At 40.4% G+C, this 22,336-nt stretch overlaps 1 protein-coding gene across 6 annotated transcripts in view; it reads right to left on the bottom strand.

The window, feature by feature from the left end:
- The window catches only part of cacna1ia (calcium voltage-gated channel subunit alpha1 Ia), a 195,658-nt gene that overhangs the window by 92,984 nt on the left and 80,338 nt on the right, over positions 1 to 22,336 (bottom strand). For all 6 annotated transcript variants that reach the window (XM_005946876.3, XM_014329075.2, XM_042213936.1 and 3 more), the window contains exon 3: positions 3,990 to 4,101. In XM_005946876.3, coding sequence (XP_005946938.1) covers positions 3,990 to 4,101 — 112 coding nt within the window. The remainder of the gene's footprint in view (positions 1 to 3,989; positions 4,102 to 22,336) is intronic.

Genomic DNA, 22,336 nt, shown 5'->3' with positions numbered 1-22,336 from the left:
AGAGCAACAGGACCGCTGAGTCTTTGATTTTATTTATTTTCTGCTGTGTTTTACTTGCATCTATTTGAAAGATGAGTGTAAACACAAAAAATATTTTATTTTATGTGCTGGAATGTGCAGAAAATAGGTTTAAATGTTAAACAAATTTCTTCCAGTCAGAGAATGTTGCATATAATTTAATTTTGCTTGATGCATAAAGTTAAAAGATTAAAACTAATAAAACAAGTTTTAAAAAGAGACTTTTCCATTTGATTACATTTTATAATAATATTCAATATTTAATATTTACTGCTATATACACATAGAGTATCGCGATGGTGTTGTGTTTATTATATTGCTGTTTTTGTTTGCTTGTTTTCTCTTTTTTTCTCTCTCAACAGGTGATCCAAGTGATATATATAAAAATATGCATTTTTTTTGTCCCCCCCACCTTTCCCCTTTCTTTGCCCTTCATCACTATTCCTCTTCCCCGCTGTCTTTGTTTCCCTCCCTCCCCCCGGTCATGTCTGTCCCGTCTGTAACAACTGAAAATAAAATAAAATAAATAAATAATAACAACAAAGGTCAATCAAATGGACCAATACGGCAAGGCAGGGATGGTCCACTTGGTAAAGTAATTCTGTTGGGCTTCTGTCTTTGCTTTCAGACAATAACAAAAAAAGAGACTTTTTCATTTGATTACATTTTATATGAGGGATTATGCAGAAAACGTAGAATTGGGCTGAAGGATCTATTGCTTTATTACCTATTTAGGGGATAAATCATGTTTTAAAAAGTAGCTAAGTAACTAATTACTTTTGAAAATAAGTAATCAGTAAAGTAACGGGATTACTTTTTTTGGGAAGTAATCAGTAATTAGTTACTGATTACTTTTTTCAAGTAAGTTGACCAACACTGCCTATCAGACACATAAACGAGGTCACCCAGTCCTCACACTACCAAGAAAAAGAAGCACACAGGGAGAGAGGACAGAACACATACTACGGGAAAGAGAAAACATATAATCAAAACATCTCATTTTTAAGTTTTACTCATTTGGTGCACAGTTGTTTGGTCAACTGTCTACCATCTCCTAGCTCACTTTGGAAAGATGAAGTTAAAACAAAACATAAATAAAATATTGTTGTATTCACCTTTAACCAGACAAATCATCTCGTTGTATTGCGCTTCAGTATGCCACCATACCGAACTTGGAGACACACATCATTCTAATTCTAATTCATTTTAGAATGAATAATTACAGGGGCATGGTATTTGAGATCTGATATCTTTTCATACCTCAAATTTATTATTGGATATTGACTCCAGACCACGTTATACCAAGCCCTTCAACCTCTGAGATCAAGGACATTTTCTTATTATATATCACAATTTAACCCCTACAGATGTCCAAATCGATTTTTATACTGTTTGTGTCCCTCTTTTATTTTTCCTCCAGGAAGTAAGGCAGGCTCGCTGTATTCTCAGAGACTCAGAGAAGTATGTGAGGGCCACTCTTAACTATCTAAGCCCTGTCAGCAAAATCCCTCCTGTTACCATTAGCAACCACCAGAATAGGACCCCTCACACTACCTGGGGAGAAAATATGCTTGTTAGAGAGACAAAAGATGCAGAGAGAGAGAAGGAGTTTGTAGGAAGGGGGAATGGGAACATAGGGAGGGGTAAAGATGACATCAGGGTGGAGGATGAGAACAGGAAAAGAGGAGAGCAAAGCAGAAAGATGTGTTGCACAGCCTCAAAACAATACTAAATAAATATTTATTTTAAATCTCTGCACAATGAAGGGAAAATCCTATGAGATAAATAAACCTATTACAGTTTGGTCTGGAGGGCTTTATTTGATGTTATAATCCACCCTAATGTGCTGTAGGCAAGTGAGATATGGCGAAACAACGAGCCAAAACACAAGGACACACAAACAAGTGACAGAAAGCTCATGTGCAGGTTACTGTAGAAAGATTTTCAGTGTCAATGGCCATTAAAAAAATCGACAAGCGAAAGCACACGAGGCAGAATCAGGTTGTCCTTGTCGCACCTGAAATTGAGCCTGCCAAATTTACTTCAGTGCAAAGCAATTACAATCCCAGAGGAACACAGTGAGTCTTCAGCCAGCTGGCAAATCACCCATCACTCATCAGTAACACATCACACAGCGCAACATGGCTTACAAAAACAATGGGAACCTATTTGAAAAGCACACAGTACTGAATCTGTGATCTGACGTCAACCTGTGAGTAACTTATTTGTTAATGATGATCTAGCACAGCTCCCAGAGTGAGCAAAAAATCTGATTTTGCCTAATAACAAGCACTGCACTGTATTTTTATCAGTTATGGGGCCTACACGTGACCTTCTGTAGTCAGCTTATAAATAAGTCAATATAGAACAATGTTTCTCACTTAAACCATACTCCCAATGAAGAGTTGTCAGAAGGATCCTCACTTCTCACCTTTGGTGTCAAAGTGGCAACTTTCCAGATAAAAACTAATCCTCCCAATTCGAGGGAGAGGCCATGCTGTGACACAGTAATCAGTTTAACAGCCTGGCCACAGAACCACATGATGGCTCTTTAGATAATATTGGTGTGGATGCAAAAAGAAGGATGGCACAAAGGAAAGAAAGCATTTTAGCATTCTTTCTAACAGAGACTGAAATTTATTTTCCAAGAACAAAAGAAATCAGAAATCAAACAAATATTAATGTTGTTCTTTTTCTCTCTCGCTCTCTCTCTTTTTTTTTTTGCTTTTACGTCAGCACAAACAGCCAATCACTTCCTACCCTTTCCACGTTTGGATCATCTACCTCCATCTAACTCCTCTGTCACACTGTCCATTAATCTTTTCTTTGGTCTTTCCCTTTTCCTCCTGCCTGTCAGCTCCATATCCAACATCCTTTTTCTGATATATCAGCTATCCCACCTCTGCACATCCAACCCATCTCAGCCTTGCCTCTCTAAAATTGGCTCCAAACTGCTCGACCTGAGCTTCAACGCTCATAAGTATAAAAACTAAGCTTATTTCTCTGTGAACAGGAAATTGTTACTTTGTTACAGAGGTGTTACATACTTTTCAAACTATATCTTCATATGGAGACAATGGGTTTAATCTACAGTACAACGCAATAACATCAACACTGCTTAACAAAGTATAAAACACTGCTGGGCTATGTTATAAGGAGAAGAGCCAAAGTCTAATGTTCCTATAAGAGAGTGTAGAGTCTAAACAGGATCAGCTCAGTGTCCAAAGAGCAAAGCAACACTAGCACAGCCTTACATTGACAAACGTGTCTATTCATGGGTTAGATGATTTATCCCATAATAAGCCATCACTAAAAAAGCAATTTTAGAGGTTTTTCCTTTGGTACCAGTGAAAGATCTCTTTCTGTCTTAGTCCATTTTTCTTAAAGGTGCCTATAAATAAAATGTATTATTATTATTATTATTCTCTAGGACAGCTTCAACAAGCATTTCACTTTCACATTCTACTGCATCAAAACTCGGTTTCTTTTGCCACCTGTTATTTCTTTTAGTGTGCACTGTTTATTAGAGTGTAGTAATATTATTGTGGCTCAATTCTTTTGCTGTTTTTGTGTATTTTCTGCTTAATAATTCTGATCAACACCATATTTTTCCAAACTAAGCTAATTTCCCTACTTGAGCATGTACAATTCAAACAGCTGGCACTTTTCTTCCCATATGTATTCTTCAATTCTTGAACTGACAAATTCACATGTGGCTCCACAGCACTATTTTTAAACAAACTGAATCCCATTTCCCTGCTCAGAGAGTAGGAGAAAATATAAACATTACAGAAGGGAAAAAAACCAACAAAAAAAAAAAACTGTAGTGTGCATGAATCACAGCTTGATGAATAGCAATAGGAAGCGATACATGAGCTGCTTTGAATTTGTGGCAAATAATTGAAAATTTAGTTCCATCTCATCCTCAGTGCACACACATGTGCACACATAAACACAGCAGGCCAGCTTACCTGTAGTATCTGGCAGCGGTCCGAGGTGCAATCGATGTTCTCACAGGGCTGGTACATGCCCAGTGTCACACAGTTGAGCAGGATCACCATGATGCTAATCCTCTCGAACCACGTATTAACAAGACTGGGGTTAAGGAGCATTGCAGCTGAGGAGAAATACACACCTATACACATTTAGGCCTTAATGGATGTTTCAAACAGGGCTTCCGATATTAAGGACATTTTAAAAAAAGGAAAAGAAGAAACAAATATACGACACGCATCAGTTTCTCAAAACTATTGTGTTTAAAGAACCCTTAAACACCACAAAGAAATAGTAACTTCATTGCAGTTGTTCCTTATTGCTGAATCATTTGCATTATTCAGTATGATTATTGGAAAGGTATTGTCAGTCTTAGCCTGTCATCTTGAAATTACACTGTAACACAGTCCTGCACTATTTTCATTTTTCTGTGAACACATAATGTAATACAGTATGCATGTTTACCATTATTCAGCAAGGTATGCATAAAAACTAGGAAATAAATAATCACATAAACATTTTTTTTCACAGGTTACTGACTCACTCACAGCAGCTGACTCATTCACTGCATATATGCAACACATCAGAAGTGAAGGCATCGTTCCGCTGGGGTAATTTATCAATGAAAATGAAGATAAAAATATATTTTTCCAGCTGAGCTACTGTTGCAGTTTGACTGTATGAGTCTTAAGATGTATGACAGAGTGAATATGTTCATTATTGCCTGAGTCTGCCAAGGCACATGACACCTTTTTTTATATATATATTGAAAATGATGACTCACCCAACAGTATCTAAAAAAACAACTTCAAAACAGTGCCAATATAATTACGACGGTAAATTACTGTTTTGCAAGTAAAGATAGTAATGTGTTTCCAGTGCCGCCTGGCAGCACGCTATTTAACCTCAGTCTCCCTCTATATTGTTTCCTGTTTCTTCTCATTTTAAAAAGCCAGTTTTTCACCCTGCGGGGTGCTTCGTTCTGCTGGTTTCACCTGCTTTGCCAGACAGCGTGCACATACAGTAAGAGGACAAACCATCTTCACACATTAATACAATTACTTCATGCATGTGATGAATAAAAATGAGCTCCACACACTATGCATATGTTGGTGGGGGGTATGTAATGTATGTGTGTTTTAATCACTGTAATGCAATTTTAAAAGTCTTTCCCAGCCTTTCCCTTCTTCTAATATCTTAAGCCGTCAGCTTATGTTCCTTTAGTTGTGTTGCTCTATCCTCTTAAGTCTTTATTTTCTGTCTTCTCTTCTGTATTTGTTCCCTTCACAAAATGAGCTTAAAATCTTTTGTTCTTATAAACCTTGATGCTGACTGAACTTACTTTCTTTGGTACTAAGATGTAACAGCGTGTCTGTGTGTGGTATTGTTAGAGCCCAGTTACCCATGTACAGGAAGTCTGGACCAGATCTCTTTTTAAAGGGTCAGAATTTCTGGTCTTATGAATAATGGGCTATGCAGAAACTTACTTAGACTGAGACACGCTTAGCTCTGCGTGCGTCTGGATGCCAACCTCAGTATCCTCTGCTGATGCAACTAACTAACAACTCTAATAGTCCAATCAGCAGCCACGCCTCTCCTCCTTATGATCGCTGCTCTCGTTAAAATGTACTTTCAAAGCCAGGAAAACAGGCCCCAGGAATCTGTTTTATGGACTAGAACAACCTGTAAAAACCATTAAAATCTGTAATACTCATACACAAGTTTTGCCTTTACTGCTAAACAAAGACTCAAGAAGGGAGTGTCCACAAGTTTAGACTTTAAATGCAGATAGGAGCTTTTATTTAAGCAATTTAGAAGCTCAGTCACATAATATGAATCATAGTTAAATCACTTAAATCATTATTATTACCTAACTAATCAACTCTTTGCTGAATGAGGGTTTCTACCACTCTTGAGAAGAGTGGAACAGAGAAGAGGAAGTACACCCTTGCCAATAATGCAATTCTCTCCCAGCCGGACTTGACAGAGTCCAAATATGGAAGCAGTGACTCAGTATAGTCCACCAACTTCCTCAGGGCTTCAATCCAACACAGCAAAATGAGCAGAGAAAAGAGAGAATTGTAAATCTAATTTTAAGATCGCAGTTGCTTGGTCATGGTTAATCCTCCTGTACTCCTCATTTTAAAATCTGCGAAACTTTTCTTTTAGATAAGCCAGCTTCTCATGGTGAGGTCCAGAGAACCCACACTTTTATTTTTTAATTACACGGAACATCACTTTTTATCAACTTTATGCTTCCTCTCTCCACTCCTGCTGCGATCACTCTTGACGTGAGTCCAGAGGTGCCACGTTTACTTCTTATTTTTTCCCACGCACAGAAAGTCCTCCTGTTTGTGACATCATTGCACTTCTCAGCACAGTGATTATACTTTAACCAATATACTTTTACAGTACTCTGTTTATTGTAACCATTGTCCATATGTAAATATGTAAGAAAAATTGTGTATGTTTCTGTCCTGTGTACTGTTTGTTTGTATATGTGTCTTTCTGGCTGCTGTTACAACCAAATTTCCCCTTGTGGGACAATTAAAGGATTATTCTAACTCACACAGGGCTAGATATAAAGTCCCTAGGACTCAGACAGCCCTACATGTATGAGGCCTTGGGGATCTCAATCTCTTTGATGGCATGCAAGTAAAAGCAAGTTAGTGTAAGCAACTTTAACAAGTTAAAATAGGCCTGATTTGCCCCAAGAATGTGTATTTCATTTTTGACACATAATTTACTTTTATAATGCCTGGATAAGCTGTAGTTTTCTAAAACAGGCTGTTTCAGTGCCCGTTGCATTAAATCCATCAGAAGCTATATTTTGTTAGTCAGTGTTTGCTAAGTTTAGTTATATCAGGGGTAGGCAACTCCAGGCCTCGAGTGCCGGTGTCCTGCAGGTTTTAGATCACACCCTGGGTTAACACACCTGAATCAAATGATTAGTTCATTACCAGGCCTCTGGAGAACTTCAAGAAATGCTGAGGAGTCGTTTAGCCCTTTAAATCAGCTGTGATGGATCATGGACACATCTAAAACCTCCAGGACACCGGCACTCGAGGCCTGGAGTTGCCTACCCCTGAGTTATATTGTACAAACTTGCTCATACAAAGGGTTGTTATTAGGACATCCAAAACAAAAATTATGCAGTGGTTCTTTAGACACTCAGAAGTCAGGAGTAAATTCACTCTTGTAGTAAACATAAAAAAGAAAGCATTTGATGTGCTTTGTTCAAAGCAAAAACGTTTCACTTAGCATAACCTGAAGTTGCTCTAGGATGGAAACAATGGAAACGGCTGACTGCGGCTGCTGCTGCATACTCGTAAATGTTTTGTTCACAGTGAAGACGTCCCCTTCAGGAACGCACGTTAGCTTCCTTACATATCCATCATTTTCGTTACTCCACTTGTTTTATCATGTACATGAGTCGATGAAGCTGCTTCCTAGACCGACAACAGCCAGTGAGAGCCGGTGAGGCATGCAAAATACCGTGACAAGTGACTGGAAACTGGACTGAACATATATGAGAGTTTAATGAGACACACCAGAGCTGAGGGAGTGACCCAGTTGAGCGAGTGAATGAGTGGAAAAAATGTTACTAAGATTTCATGCTTGGTATTTTGATGATTTAGACTGGCAACAAGAAAAATGTAGCTTTTATGTAAACAACATAACTACTAGCTCAGCGCAGCAATTTCCATTGGGGTCGGTTGGTGGGGAGGGGGGTGCAAATGAAAAAACACAAACTCAGCAGTACAGAAGACTGCTTACATAACCAGAGAAAGGAATGAATGGGAATCAAAGGTAATAACAGCTTTAATTGGATTGAGGCGAGCAGCTAACTCCAAACAGGTTTTGCAGCAGCTTGTATGTGTGAAGAAGGGTTATGTTTTGGTGATAATGCTAAGAAGGAGCATTGACTATCAGGGCTCACACCTTTAAAAGTGCCAGAAGGAATGCAGTGTTTTTTTGTGTGACTAAAGGCAAAAATAATAAATGATTGTACCTGTTTGTTTTTTTCTTTTATTTTGCATCAGAAGGTTTATGACTTAGTGAGCATAGATGCTCCAGCTCAACACCTGATGTAGAGTATTATTCAAAGTCTTGTGTCATACCTCATTTCTTTATATTTTGGCCCCAATGAGTTAAGCTTTTGTGCAACTTCAACAATAGTTCCCCAGGCTTTCTGAAGTTCTTTCAAACTCTTCCTTTGGACATTGGCTGCTTTTTCACTTATTTTCAATGATATATATAGTGTATTTAGTTTTTCTTTGTTTGTTTAGCAAATTAAAACTAACTTGTGAATTCTTCGAGCACAAAAAAGGGATGCACCAGTGTGTCTACAGATAATAGATAAATGAACAAAGAATCAATTTCAAATTGTATCTTTAGGCACTTTGTTAGTAGTAGCTTGTCATAAACAGAACTTGTTTCCATTTTTTAGCTAAAGTCACAACAAACATAAAAAATAACAGTTTGGCGGGCATTAAATGGTATCTTTCTTTTCTTTTCTTTTTTGCATTAAAAAGGTGATTCCCAGAGAGCTAATGAGACAAATATTTGCTTATCTTGGGCTGGTGATTGGTGTGTCCCTAAAGATTTTGAGGAAACTGGACAAGTAGAGTTCAAAAGAAGAAATGCCAGGCTATCTATAGGACATGAAAAGTCAAACAAAGACTTTAAACAGCATCCAAGACATGCATTCAATTCAATTCAATTCAACTTTATTTGCATAGCGCAAAATCACAACAACAGTCGCCTCAAGGCACTTTATATTGTAATGCAATAATGCATACAGAGAAAAATCCAACAATCATATGACCCCCTATGAGCAAGTACTTTGGCGACAGTGGGAAGGAAAACCTCCCTTTTAACAGGAAGAAACCTCCTTCCTATTCTGGTATTTTAAAGAGTACTTAGCGGAAATATTGAGCAACCTGACTAATAGGGTTACCAGCAAAAAAAAAAAAAAAAAAAAAGGAACCACCCTCCACCTCATAATGCTTAATTGACATAATCGACTTTAATTTAATACGCGTGTAAAAGAAAATGCACAGAAATCAATAATTTTTCCACAATAATTAACTAGATTCAACATCTTTCTTCAAAAGAATTGCAGACTGCACACATGGTACCTTCCCAAAGGAAAAAGTGCTACAGCTTACTAGGGTATATATTAGACTTAATAGTTCCTATATACAATAATGGATTTCTATACATTTTACATCAGATGAAAAATTGTGTAAGATTCGGATATTTATTTATTAAAAGCTAGACATGAGAATAAGAAAGAAAAGCATGTCTTTGTGCCCCCCTTTCCCTGTTAATGCCCTACCTGGCCCCCTGGAAAAACTTTCCTAGACCCGCCCCTGCACAGTTACCAGCTGCCAGCTACATAGAAAAGGATCCTGTAGAAAGTAATACTAAATAAATACTAACAAAAGTGCATCAAGCTTAAACATTCTGCTGTTGTTCAGCTGATGGTTTCTTCTTTCTGGCGCAAAATGGGCGATAAACAAACAAGAGAGATGGGAGTCACGACAGAAAAGCCGATCAGCTGATCATTGATCCATTTCATGATTGAAGTAGCAACAGGAGAGGGAGAGAATGAGAGGCAGTCGCTCCATATGGCTAAGCTTAACGTGGCAATGCTTTACAAACATTCAGAGATGAACTTACACACTTGCTTTACTTCTCTGGGATAGCTTTCTCGGAGACGAAATGCCGGTTTGGAAGCATGTAGCGAGGCTCCAAATGCTCAACCAGACCGCCAACAGGTCTGGCACGCCACAGCCGCTCTATCACGTGACGCATATTCCGCCGATGTGCTAAGGTTATGAGCTGGGTTACGCCATGTCTCAAGTGTTGTGAGGTACTTTTGTGATATTTAATGGATCGGATTCCTTTTTTATTTTTCTCCGATATCTGATCCAGTAATTTAGGTCAGTATGGACCGATATGTAATATCGGATCGGTCTATCTCTAATTTAAACCACTATTAAATATCATCTGGAAAGCAATGGATTCATTTGTCAATATGACAATGGCCAAACACACTGCAAATGCAGTAAAATCATACCTGGATGTAAGAACGCACAATGGATCACTATCAGTCATAGACTGACCTCAGTATTACTGAAGTAGTATGGGATCATCTTGATAGAGAACAAAAAAAAGGAGCCAACATCCAAAGAAGAGCTTTGAAAGTACTAAGAAATGACATGAAAGCTTCTCTAAGAGAGTTCGCACTGTGTTAAAGAATATCAAATGCTGACTCTGAATTTCCCGTCACAAAGGTGTGACACTACACTACTTAGATGATCTGATAAGATCTGTTATCCCTATTGGATGATCTGTGGAGAAAACAGAGGGGGTGATCTTTTCTAATAATGTGTGGGCCTCTGGACACAATGGGGACAATTTGTGTTCAAAAGCTATGATAAGTTGTTCACAGAAAAGCATTAATAATAACTTCTGTAACATGTTTTTCTGTGTGAAACCTGTCATGCAACCTACCACGTACAGAAGCGAACCTCATTTTTAATCAAATGCATCACACACCAAACCTACAAATGGAAAAATAACGCGATGCATAAGAATTTATAGTGCTTGAGAAATTGGGAATGTACTTTAAAGAAACTCTTAACTGTGAAACACTTCTTTATTTGTTTGTTATTCTACATCCACTATCCATTAATCTGAATCCCTCTCTCCATCCTTCTTGCGCCGCTCCACTGTTTTGGCTATTGCTTAGGCACTTCTCTCTTGGGTAACAATGAAATATGGAGAAATAATATTAGAACAATGTGTTCACAGAAGCATTTTTAAAAAGTCAGTCTGCCTTCTCTACATTGTTTCCCCATCTATGCACCAATTTCTTCTTTGAAATAAGTATCTTGTCCCCTTTGGGTTACAATTGTTTTTTCTCCCTTTGCATTCTGTAACTCTTCATTCTCAATATCATTTCCATTTTCCCAGCTGTCACTTCTTCTCTGTCTTCTATTTTTGTTCTCTACTTTTTATTTTCATTCCTACCAAATGATGGACAATTGCGCCCTACTAGCAAAAAAGCAAAAAAAAAAGAAACGTCAAACAAATGCAAACACTCTGGGACATATTACACCTCGGCAGGCAATGAAAAATCAATCAGGCCTCTGCGTGTAAAAATGTGCGTGCACACATGAGAGTGTGTGTTTACGTGTTTGTGTATCGCTCCCATAGCACCACTAAAGAACGTGCCCCGAGGTTCTGTGTTAGCAAAGTGAGAGCCAAGAACAGAGGCATGGTATGAACTTGCAGAGAGAAAAGAAGTGAGGAAGACGAAAGCATGTTTGGACTGTAAACAAAACCAAGACAGGGGAAGATGGACAGAAGCTATGGCAACGCACCGTGTCTCAACCTATGTGCTGAGCCGTCCCAGACAATCGCTTCTCGGTGCACAGTCTAGACATCTACAACATACTCCTTCATTACATGCAAAACAACTCCCTCACACCCCGTGGACACCTCACCTCCAACCCATGAACGCCAGCAGTATCAGCATCATTTGCACTGACATGTGCAGTGACTCAGCATTGGTTTGATTTCACTTTCTTTGTCATAGTGACCCTGAACCTTTCTCTCCCCAGGGAGCGAAGCAGCAGGCGGCTGACTCACGCCCAGCTGATTCCAGAGCGCTAGCTGTTGCATCGTCATGTCACTCCTTAATCATGTAGGGCGGGCGCTAACAGAGGCTGACATCAAGGATGCTTTGAGGAGAAAAGAAGGGAGGCATGCTGTTATTGAACTTCAGCATTTAATTTGATTGTTCTTTTAAAGCTGTTACATGTGCAGTATTAACTCAAAATGTAACCCACGCAGAGACAGTCTGCGTGTGACTGAGGACGTTCTGTCTCTGTCTTTTTCTCCCTTTAGCATCTTCTTCTCCCCTCGCTGTACGTTTAATCTTCTTAGGATGCGGGCAGGGCCTCCTCTATGTCTTTATTCTCTTCTCATCTTCTCCCTTCTCCTCTTTTCCACGTCTCTACCTATTTTTATGCCTGTCCCTCTGTGTCAATACGCATTTCGTCAGACATTTGCCCTCCTCTTTCATCCTATTTTTTTCTTCTATTCAGGGCTTTCCGCCTTTATCGAGCTCTCGGTCTTCGTTTTTGACAAAACACTTCAGGATCCTCACGTTTGTCTCCCTGATTTTTTTTTCCGTCTCTCTGTCTGTTTTCGTAATGGAATCCAGCAACAAAATGACACTTGCGCCACATTTCCACTACTTAAAGTAGAAACCGTCTTAAGAAAGAAAAACATAAATAAACATTTGATTCATAAAAATGGTGAGCTCTAATGCAAAAAATCTGTACATTTCTTACTTACTTTTGGACTCCCTGCGGACTGCAGCATCTGAACATTTTACAGGTGCAGTCTTGAAGATGAGAGTAATTATAATTTGCAAAATATTTAACCTGTCAACAGGTTGTATGTCTGCTACTTAGAATTCTTCAAGGACTTATTCCCTGCACAAATCTGTTTTACAATTTCAAAATATTTGTGTCTGTATGACAAAAGTTTAAGGCTACCAATGATTTTTCTATACGAGTGGTTATGCACTTGCTCAGAGGACTGAAAGATAATTTCCATAAAATACTTTATTCTTTGTAATCTTCATGAACACTGAGGAGAAAGCATGTGTCCAGAAAATAAGTTTCAAAAATATTTACACATGTTCTTGACATGCAGGTTTTAGATATCACCCTGGGTCAACACACCTGAATCAAATGATTTGTTCATTACCAGGCTTCTGGAGAACTTTGAGACATGTTGAGGAGGTATTTTAGCCATTTAAATCAGCTGCGTTGGATCATGGACACATCCAAAACCTGCAGGACACCGGCCCTCGAGGTCTGGAGTTCGACACCTGTGCTGTAAACTAACTGAGCTTAAAAAGAGCTTTTACTAACTGAAGGTAAAACCCATGAAGACTGGGAGGGCGAACAGTCAGAACAGTGTTTTAGAACCCAATGCATTTACTTTTCTTTGAAAATATCACATAAATTCTACACATCTTTATGCATAAATTCAGCCTCCTCTCACTTCTTTACATCGTGCTTCCAGGGGCCATTTTCTTGTGATTTTTCAAAGTGGTCTTGAGCAATACTTCACAGGGCTTTCTGAAAGTTTTTTTTAACTTTAATAGTTATTTATTTATTATTGTTTTGGACCCTGGCTCCTGTTTTACTCATTTTCAGTCCAGTCCTTGTACCTCATCATTTTCAGGAGAATATTTCTCTTGCTTGTTAAGCTACGCAACACTTACCTGTGAAAACATAGCAAAAAAACTTTTTTTTTAGCCACTTTGTTACTGAACTATTCCAAAACACATAATTTGTTCATATTTCTGTAGTTGAATCATAAAAAAATGACAAAAATAACAGACTAAAAAGTATCACAGCATTTTTAGATCAACATGATGATTCCAAAAAGTTATTAACCCCAAACTTATATTACATCTCAACTGGACATAAAAACTATCTACAGCAGCAGGTGAACTGAAAGTCAGGTTTTGATTCACCATCTGAAAATCATAGGACTGGCAATGGCTTCATTTTCATTTATCATCTATTGGCCTCACCAGAGCACAGACCGCAACATTATTAAAGGACTGTGGCATCATTTTGATGGAGAACAGAACAAAAGACATCCAAAGAAGAGTTCAAGAAGCCTGGAGAACTATTCCTAAGGAGACTACTTAAAGAAATGACTAGAAAGCTGAGAGAGAGTCCAGGTTGTGTTGCAGAAAAAAGCTGGTCATACCAGGTACTAACTACAACTGTGTTAGAATTGTACAAAGTCTGTTTTTGCCTTACGTATGTTTACACGGTTCAATAAATTGCTTCAGCTATTTCCCGCTATTCTAGCAAACTATACGCTTAAAAGGTTTGCACATTACTTTGATAACACAAACACCGTGATTTTTAGCTGTACTTCAGCAGACACAGAATCAGTTTGTGTTAAAATCCCTGAGATTTAGTCTCACATATGTGCTGCGATGTCTTAGAACTGCACATGAAATATGAATTCTAAGCTTAATGCTTTTATTTCATTTTCCTGTGCAGTGTAATGTGTAACGACTGCAGGAAAAAAGTGGCCTGTGTGATGACAATTTGGCTTCCTATTTGTGTAAATAATTCAGCAACCAAATTCTATTTCTGTGTGGTTCTTATTTCTTTTCTAAAAGTAGCACATCTCTCCCACATTGTGTGTGTGTAAGGGCTTGCAGGACTTTACATAATCAATAGAAAACGTAGGACTCCATTAAAGAAGTGCACCAGATAAACTAAAGCGTCTCTATGTTACAATGCAACGCACTTTGAGAAGACTGTTGTTGTAAACTGTTGCTGTAAATTGTGTGTTTGTGCTCATGCAAACCGTGGGAGTCACTCTTTGTCCGATATTCCCTCATTTTGCCTGCATGTGTGCATGCATGCATGTGTGTGTGGATATTCTATTGAGGACAAAGCTCGTCTCTGTGAGAACAAACCATGTTAAGTCATATACGTGCATTCAGTGCATCTTTACATTTAAAGTGTAGTCCAGTAAGCCGGGACTTCTTTACGAAAACTCGTGGTCATACGCACGTCTTCCTCTCAGCATGTCTGTGACAAACACTATCCCATCTAGTGGACTGTGTTTTGAAATAATTTGCCTTCAGAAAAGCCAGAGCTGTAGCGTGTGTCACAACCTCATCTACTGTCTGTGATACAGTGCATAGAGGGCTTCAGCTGCTGGAGGAAGAATCCATCAGTACGGATGAATGACGCCTGGGTCAACTAGTGTTCAAACCAATAGAAGTGAATCTGCCCAGTGTCCTTGCCATCAGACAGTCACACTTTTTGTTTTGACTGCATAACTGCTGTATTATGCCCTTGCTTTTCTCCCTGTCGACCCCTCTCTTGGTATCCCTCTCCGTGATGTGTGAGTGAGGCAAGCTGCCAGTGAGCTCCCCACCTACCTCGTTTAGCTCTCATCCCTCTTTTTATCCCACATAATTTCCTAGTGCCTTGTGGGAAAATTGATCAATGAGCCTATCTATGTGTCTGTCTGGGTGGTTTGCAAAGCTGGTTTTCTCTGTCCTGCCCTCTGGCAGCTTGGCCTCGTTTCTGCTTGCTTGTTGGTCCAAAAAGCCTCTCTGTCCATCCTTCTCTAGTGTCTGCCAACTCTGATCTTTGTGCCTTAAGTTTCCTGCTGAGCCCTTGCTGTCCTTGAGTAGTCAACTGCTAAAAAATTGAGACACAAGAAACTTCTTAATATTCCAAACAAAGCCCTTCCCCTGTGCATAATGGGGGTGGCGGGGCTAAAAGCAATCCAGCTGAAAGAGCATGCACACATTGGCACACCTAGAGTAACAAAGTAAACCACCTTCTTAAAAGATTCAAGCAAACTCCAGTATACGCTCTGCAAGTGCTGCAATGCTTGTCTCAGCAAATGTAACTTTCACTTTTGCACTCCTAGAGAAAGTTTGCATATGAAAATACTCTCGTGCTCCTGTATGCTCTCTCTCTGCCCCTCCCATTCAAAGTGTCATTTGAAATTTGAGGGATTATATTTTTGCATATTTCACCCGCACCAAAATCCCTCTTTGCTCAATAACAATGCCAGCAGCCTTTAAGATAAGGCCTTCCTCATAATACAAAAAGCTTTTTGAAAAAGTGTCTGTTGTGCAATGAATAGGATGGGGTCTAAAATGTCCAAGCACAGATTCGTCTGTGGAAAAAATATGTATAACGCTGCAAAACATTTGTTACAACTTGAGTATCTTGTATTGCGGTTAAACAGGGATCAGTTAAGAGAGCAAAGGATGACGTTAAGGTCATTTGAGACTGCGAAATTATAGCAAGAGTGCTACAGTATAAAGTGCAAATTTTAAAACGAAGGTAGCTGTCTAATGGCTATGCGTTTTCCCACTGTAATTTTCACACTAAGGTCAAAAATAGCCATCGCACAGGAGGAGGAGAGTGTATAAAACACTACACAGTCACATCCTGCAGTACATAATTATACAAAGTAACATAAAATCACTGAATGTGATGATGCAGTGATTGAATTCATACACACATATAACCTAACCTAGGGAACTAGGTGCAATGATTTATTAAAACACATGAAAGCATATATGGAAGTACAGTATATCAGGGTTAGTAAGTAAGTGAATTCAATAAATACATATTCAAATAAATATAATACAGGTAGTGTCACTTATATTTTTGCCTGTAAAAACATAAATTATCAAATGAATGGCTGTATAAACAGCTGTGATGAATACTAAAACCTTTAATCAAATCAAGCCTGTTTTTCTTATTATTATTATTAAATTCTGCCTTTATCAGCTGGAGTTTGCATTTTATTAAATTGCCCATGTTTTGAAAACGAGATAAAGGGGAGTTAATTGATTCAATTTACTCAAAAGTTTTTCTATGATTAAATTTAGTGAGTTTCACCTCTCATTCAAGGACATAGCAGATTAGCATATCATTTACTATATATTTTATAAAGTCAGACATAAGCATTACTAGCTGCTCTTTTAACACTCTGTAAGGATAAAGTCCATGACAGGCTTTCACAAAATTTCATGTCAGCCAATCTTAGCAATTTGGAGACATGCAGACTTTGTTTTTGTTCATTTTAGAGCTATATTTGGAGACCACAGTCAAATGTACTTTATCAGAAATATGTAAAGAGGTTTTGTGCAGTTGCTGAAGCCATGCTTTATTGCAGGAGTGTCTCACTGGAAACTGAAAAGAAGAAAAAAGGAAACTAAAAATTCTTCCAAAGAAAGCAAACCTTCGGGTCTCAATTTAAATGTGCAGTAGTGCTGCATATAGTGTTTGTCTCGCAAATGAGAAATGCTCGGCCGTTTCTGCTTGTGCCAGCGTGCTCTTGAAAGGCTTTTTGACATAAAAAAAAGTAATTATAAAACAGCAACATAAGGTAGTGAACTCATTACAGCAACCGAGCAACTGCACTCTCATTTGATAATTGCACTTATGATTTGTTTATTACTTGTAAAATTGCCACATAATATGCTATGCGCTCTCCGGGAGTGTTGGAAGATACAATCCCATGCACAGGCTCGCACACGCCCGCAGAGAGAGGCAAAGACAGAAAGGAAACAGAAAGACAGACGAAGAGCGCCGACCACACAGCCCGACATGGCAGGCTGAGACCCAGAGCACCTCTCAAGACAAGCCTATGGTGTGTAACCAAGGCAACGGGAGCAGACAGGTTGCCTCCAGCCACAGAGACAACACGAACCCAACTCGTCAATATTGGTGTTTGTGTGTCTGTGTTTTAATATATTTCTAGACCAGTAATTGTAAAACGTGCAGTGAGCCAGACGAGCTGTTTAGGATTCACATCCGTTGGTGATAAATGTGATGTGGCCTTCAAATCACATTGAAAATGTAAACTGTGTATAAAAGATGGATGACGTCACCCAGTGTTTTGTGAAGTCGGGTTATGAACGAGGGTGTGTGTCTAACTGGGAAACTGAGGGCGTCCAATGCTCAAGTCACCTGTATTCATAAAGTAGCCACGCCTTAAAACATACACTGCTTTATTGTCCATTTTACTTTAATTGGTATCATAATTAAAAAAAAATGAACATCATGAGGAATTAAATAAGGCAGCGATTGAGTCGATAAACTCATTAGAAAAATGTCGACTGGGGTCATAAATCAAATTTGGAAGTAGGGTCGTTTTCTCCTAGAATTACATACAGTCAGGCTTCTTTATTCCAACCACATTTCAGACTTGGAAGCTATGTTCGGCTTTTACATAATAGAGAAACACAATATACTTTTGGATGAAAAACACAATTAGAATCTTTCATCTATTTAATAAATGCACAAAAACATTCACAGCACTGATGGGAGAAAAAAAGAAAAAGTGATCTAATAACTGGTTGCAGTTCCTTTGGGAGCAATAATCTCAAACTCTCTCTCTCTCTCTCTCTCTCTCGCTGTCTCTTTTGCTCTCTCAGACCTGCGCAGTGTTAAGAAGGAATGTTGGATGTGTGGTGTAAACAGCTCTCTCGAGGTCATTCCATAGTACATCTATTGGTTTAAGGTCTAGACTCTAACTGCCTCTGTCCAAAAGGCTCCAATCATTCCTCTAAGCTTTTAACTGTAACTCTGGGACTCTTTGACTTTACCTCACTGAGCATTCAGCATTAACCCTTAGCTCGCTGTTAATGTCTAGCAAGAGTCTAAATAACTAGCACACGCATTCAGTCCTAAGAGTCTTCTCTCAAATGGGGTTCACTTACTTTTTCTTGAATCACTGATTTTATAATTGTGTACAAGTTATACGCAATATCTGCATTTACAGGAAGATGTTTATTGCATTTTCTACCCATATTTGAGCATTTAAAAGCCCACGGTATGAGTGTGTGTTTGGGTGTGCGACTGTGTATGTGTCTTTCTCCTCATATCAGCTCTGCACAGCAGGTGCCTTGCTCCAGTACATTGCTGCCGCCAGTGAAGCTGAATGTATTGCAGATACCATGGGAAATATAAGCCAATACTTTCTCTGCCCGTGTGTGTGTGTCTGTTTGTGTGTGTGTGTATTAGAAAGAGAAAGAACGGCATGACTCAGTGAGATGAAGAGGAGGAAAGTGAAAGACAGACAGAGGGGAGGCCAATATAAACTGAAAGTATAAAGGCAAGTCAGGGGTGAAAAAGATGTTGGTAATAGAAGCAAGCAAAGATATTTTAGAAGAGACATGCATGACGAGAAAAAGAGAAGCTAGGAAACAGATAAAGAGGAGAGAATTTGGGAGGTCAGTGGATAGCAGTGTATGCAGTGTACTCACAAGCCATTAGTTTGGATTCGACACAGGGTCAGAGCGAAGGGAAGGAGCGAAAGAGAAGGAGGAAAAAAAGATGCGATGACAGGTCTATGCTGCTGACATCTACAGGGACTAGTCAGACTCTGATGTGACAAGCGACCATCCTCACCAACCCTCAACTTCCCTCCAGCCATCTGTCTTTCTCTCTGCCTGTAATGTATTCTGTTGTCACGACTAAAAAGTTTGCCTTTTTTGTTTTTAAAGTAAAGATGACAATGACATGATATATATTCCCATCAAGAAATGCAGTTGAGAGTTTCAAAATGGTATTTGAACATCTTTAGTCATTCATAGCAACTTTGACTGGCCACATGTGGTGATGCCATCTGCTCCGTGATCTCTCCACCATCCTCCCACCTCGTTACGGCCGCTATGGCCGAGTTTCATAGGGCGCAGTGCCGGACATAGTCTTCTAATCTCACTTTGAGAATCGTGGTACTTAGAAATAGTGCTTGCAGCCGATGAATTTGCAACACAGATTCTTGCTGTACAACAAACGTGCAGTGCCGCCTCTGTTAATACATCATCCTTCATGCATGTGTTTCTCTAGCTTTGACTAATCTGGCCTCAGTGTGCTGAAGATTTGCAATGCTAAAGTTTACAGATGTACTCAAAGTCTTTGTACCAGTTCAGGGACAGATGCTTCAGAGTCTACACTGAAAGTCTAAACGCACAGGCCTGTCCCCCGTCCTTAAGACCTACAACAACATTATATGATAGCATATTTACCAGTCACTGATAAATACTATATATCACGATCAAGGATGCCAAGTAAAAAAAACCCTTTGGAGATAAGAAACTCCATCAAGGACTTTTGCAGTTATTGTAGAGATTAGCATTGTGTTTGTCATTTATCAAACAATGTTTGTAAAAAGGTGTCCATGATTTCATGAGCAAACACCATAAATCCCAGGTGGTTTTGTTGACAGTGGAAGATTCAGTGATGAAGTTGTGAAATAGTCACGTAAAGGTTACATATGTATTTTTGAAAATCAAAAACACAAAAGTTGTGTATGAAGAACGAAAGAAAGCAAGTCCTAAGCTTACTAAAATCATAAATGCACAATTTTTAAACACATACAGTGCTTAAAAAATTATTAGACCGCCACCCAATGTAAGGTTTATGCTAAAGCTGTCCTAAATCAGCAATATCGGTAATTATCAAATACATCTTCCAACAACTGCTCACACTGTCAAGGCAATACACCAGACAATTACATTTTTTTTTTGTGTCCCAGTTGTTGTCTTAAGGCAAGAAAGATGCCAAGCGGATTTATTTTACCAAGTGGATCATCATGGCCTTGCCATATTGGTCCATTTGATTGACCTTTATTATAATTATGAATTTATTTTATTTTCAGTTGCTACAAACGGGACAGACATGACTGGGGGATAGGACAGGGAGAAAGAATGAAAGAAAGAGAGGGAGAGAAAGAAAACCAAAGGGGAGAAGAGACGGTGAGAAGGGGGGGAAGAAAGAAAAAAAAAAAAACAAACAAAAAAAACAAAACACCTGGGTCACCTGTATGGAGAAAAAAAACAGAAGAGAAAGCAAACAACAAAGAGCAACATAATAAAAAAAACGGCACCATCACAATAAACTAGCTAGCAGTAGATATCAGTAGATACTAAATAATAAACGATATTGTGCAGCACGCAAGATAGACAGCGCACAATGTGCTTTGAGGCAGCAGCCAAGAAAGCTGTAGTCCGCGTCTGTGAATACCCGTGTGTACACCTGTGTGCATACCTGTGTGGATCAGCATGCTTGCATTCCAAAGGTTTCTCCATGTAACGATCTGCTAGGGAGTGTGGGGAGCCACAGCCCCGTCCTCCAGGGTATGAAGCAGGTATGGAGGAGATCAAAACTCCAGACATCCAGAGGCCCCCAGAACACAAGAGACCAAGGAAGACCAACAGAGGGGCAGCCGCGCCACTGTCCCAGAAAGAGCTGAGGAGAGTCCCAGATGAGGGCTCACTCAGCAGCCGCGGAGCAGAAGCCAGGGGGAGTTGCAGTGACGCGCCCGTGAGCTCCGCCGGCAGCCAGCTGTGCCTGAGTGACCGAGCCCCAGGCCGAGAGGCCGGGGGCACCCCACCTCCGAAGTGGCCCGAGCGAGCCCCAGGCTCCAGGCCCGATAAGCGGCCGCCAAGGAGTGAGCCGGTGTGTACCTGGACGCCCACCCCCAGACACAAAGAACCACCAACGCACCGACACCTGAGGGAGTCCGCCACTAAAAGTAAAGTAAAGTGTGGTGTTAGTCCCCTAGGGAAATAGTTCCTCTGCATTTAACCCATTCACCCAGTGAAGCAGTGGGCAGCCACAATGCAGCGCCCGGGGAGCAGTGTGTAGGGAGGTACCTTGCTCAGGGGTACCTCAGAGTAGCCGTTCAGTGGAGTCGAACCCCCGACCTTCCGATCATGGGGCCACCACTCTACCTACTGAGCTATCCCTGCCCACTGGCAGGGGAAGTGGTGGTGGGTGGAGATAGGCCTCCAAACCTTGGAGGGCCTGAGATGTCCCCAGAGAGGTGGCGTCTGATACCCAACCTGACATATAGACACAGACATACAGGCACACACAGACACAAACATCCATCCCCACCCTCATGCTCTCATATGCACTTACTCCACACTCAACCAACGTGGAGACAGACATAAAGAGACGCTGTACACACGATCACACTCCCCAAGCGTACTCTACGAACCGGGTCTAGGTACCCTTGCCCCTGGAGGGGGGAACTGCACCCAGACCCAGGTGGTGTTACCCTTTTCCCTGCGGTGGGGGGAGGCAGACCGCCCCGACTCCGCAGCAGCAGGGAGGCCCCACACTCCAGACCGCAGTCGGACGGCCAACTCCTCCTAGCCCCCCCGCTCCAGCAGGCGCAGAGAAGGGGGTGAGAGAAGACTCCAAACCTCCCTCCACCCGCTCATTGTAGTGTTGATGCATGTGTGTTCTAAGGTGCATTTAAAACCCAGGAGGGCATGGAGCTACCTGCCAGAGAGCAGCAGGTAAGCGCATAGTCCCTCCTGCTAGCCCTCAATGTCTACGTGTATTAAAATTGAGAGGTGGGCAACGACGCCAGGGGTGAGGTGTACACCCTGATGGTACTTTGGATTCCGTGTATCGTGCCCACCCCCAAGATCCTATATGTATGTGTAATGAGAGTGTGAGTAATGTGAATGTCTAAGTTGTGGGATAAAATTGAGGCAGAGGCAGCCAGAAGGGGACAGAGGGGGGGGGGGGGGGGGGGGGGGGGGGGGGGGGGGGGGGGGGGGGGGGGGGGGGGGGGGGGGGGGGGGGGGGGGGGTATAATGGTGCTATCGTTTCATGTACTGGGTGACAGACCGCCATACTTCCAGAGGCCTGTCTGTGTGGGTGGTTAGTGTGAGGCGGTGAGGAGGTAGGCAAGCTGGAGATTTGAG

The sequence above is a fragment of the Haplochromis burtoni genome, unplaced genomic scaffold (assembly GCF_018398535.1).
Source record: "Haplochromis burtoni strain Fernald_Lab_line unplaced genomic scaffold, NCSU_Asbu1 Contig_498, whole genome shotgun sequence".
In the NCBI taxonomy this organism is placed as follows: domain Eukaryota; kingdom Metazoa; phylum Chordata; class Actinopteri; order Cichliformes; family Cichlidae; genus Haplochromis; species Haplochromis burtoni.
The sequence above is the reverse complement of the archived record's forward strand: the minus strand, read 5'-3'. Positions and strand labels throughout refer to the sequence as shown.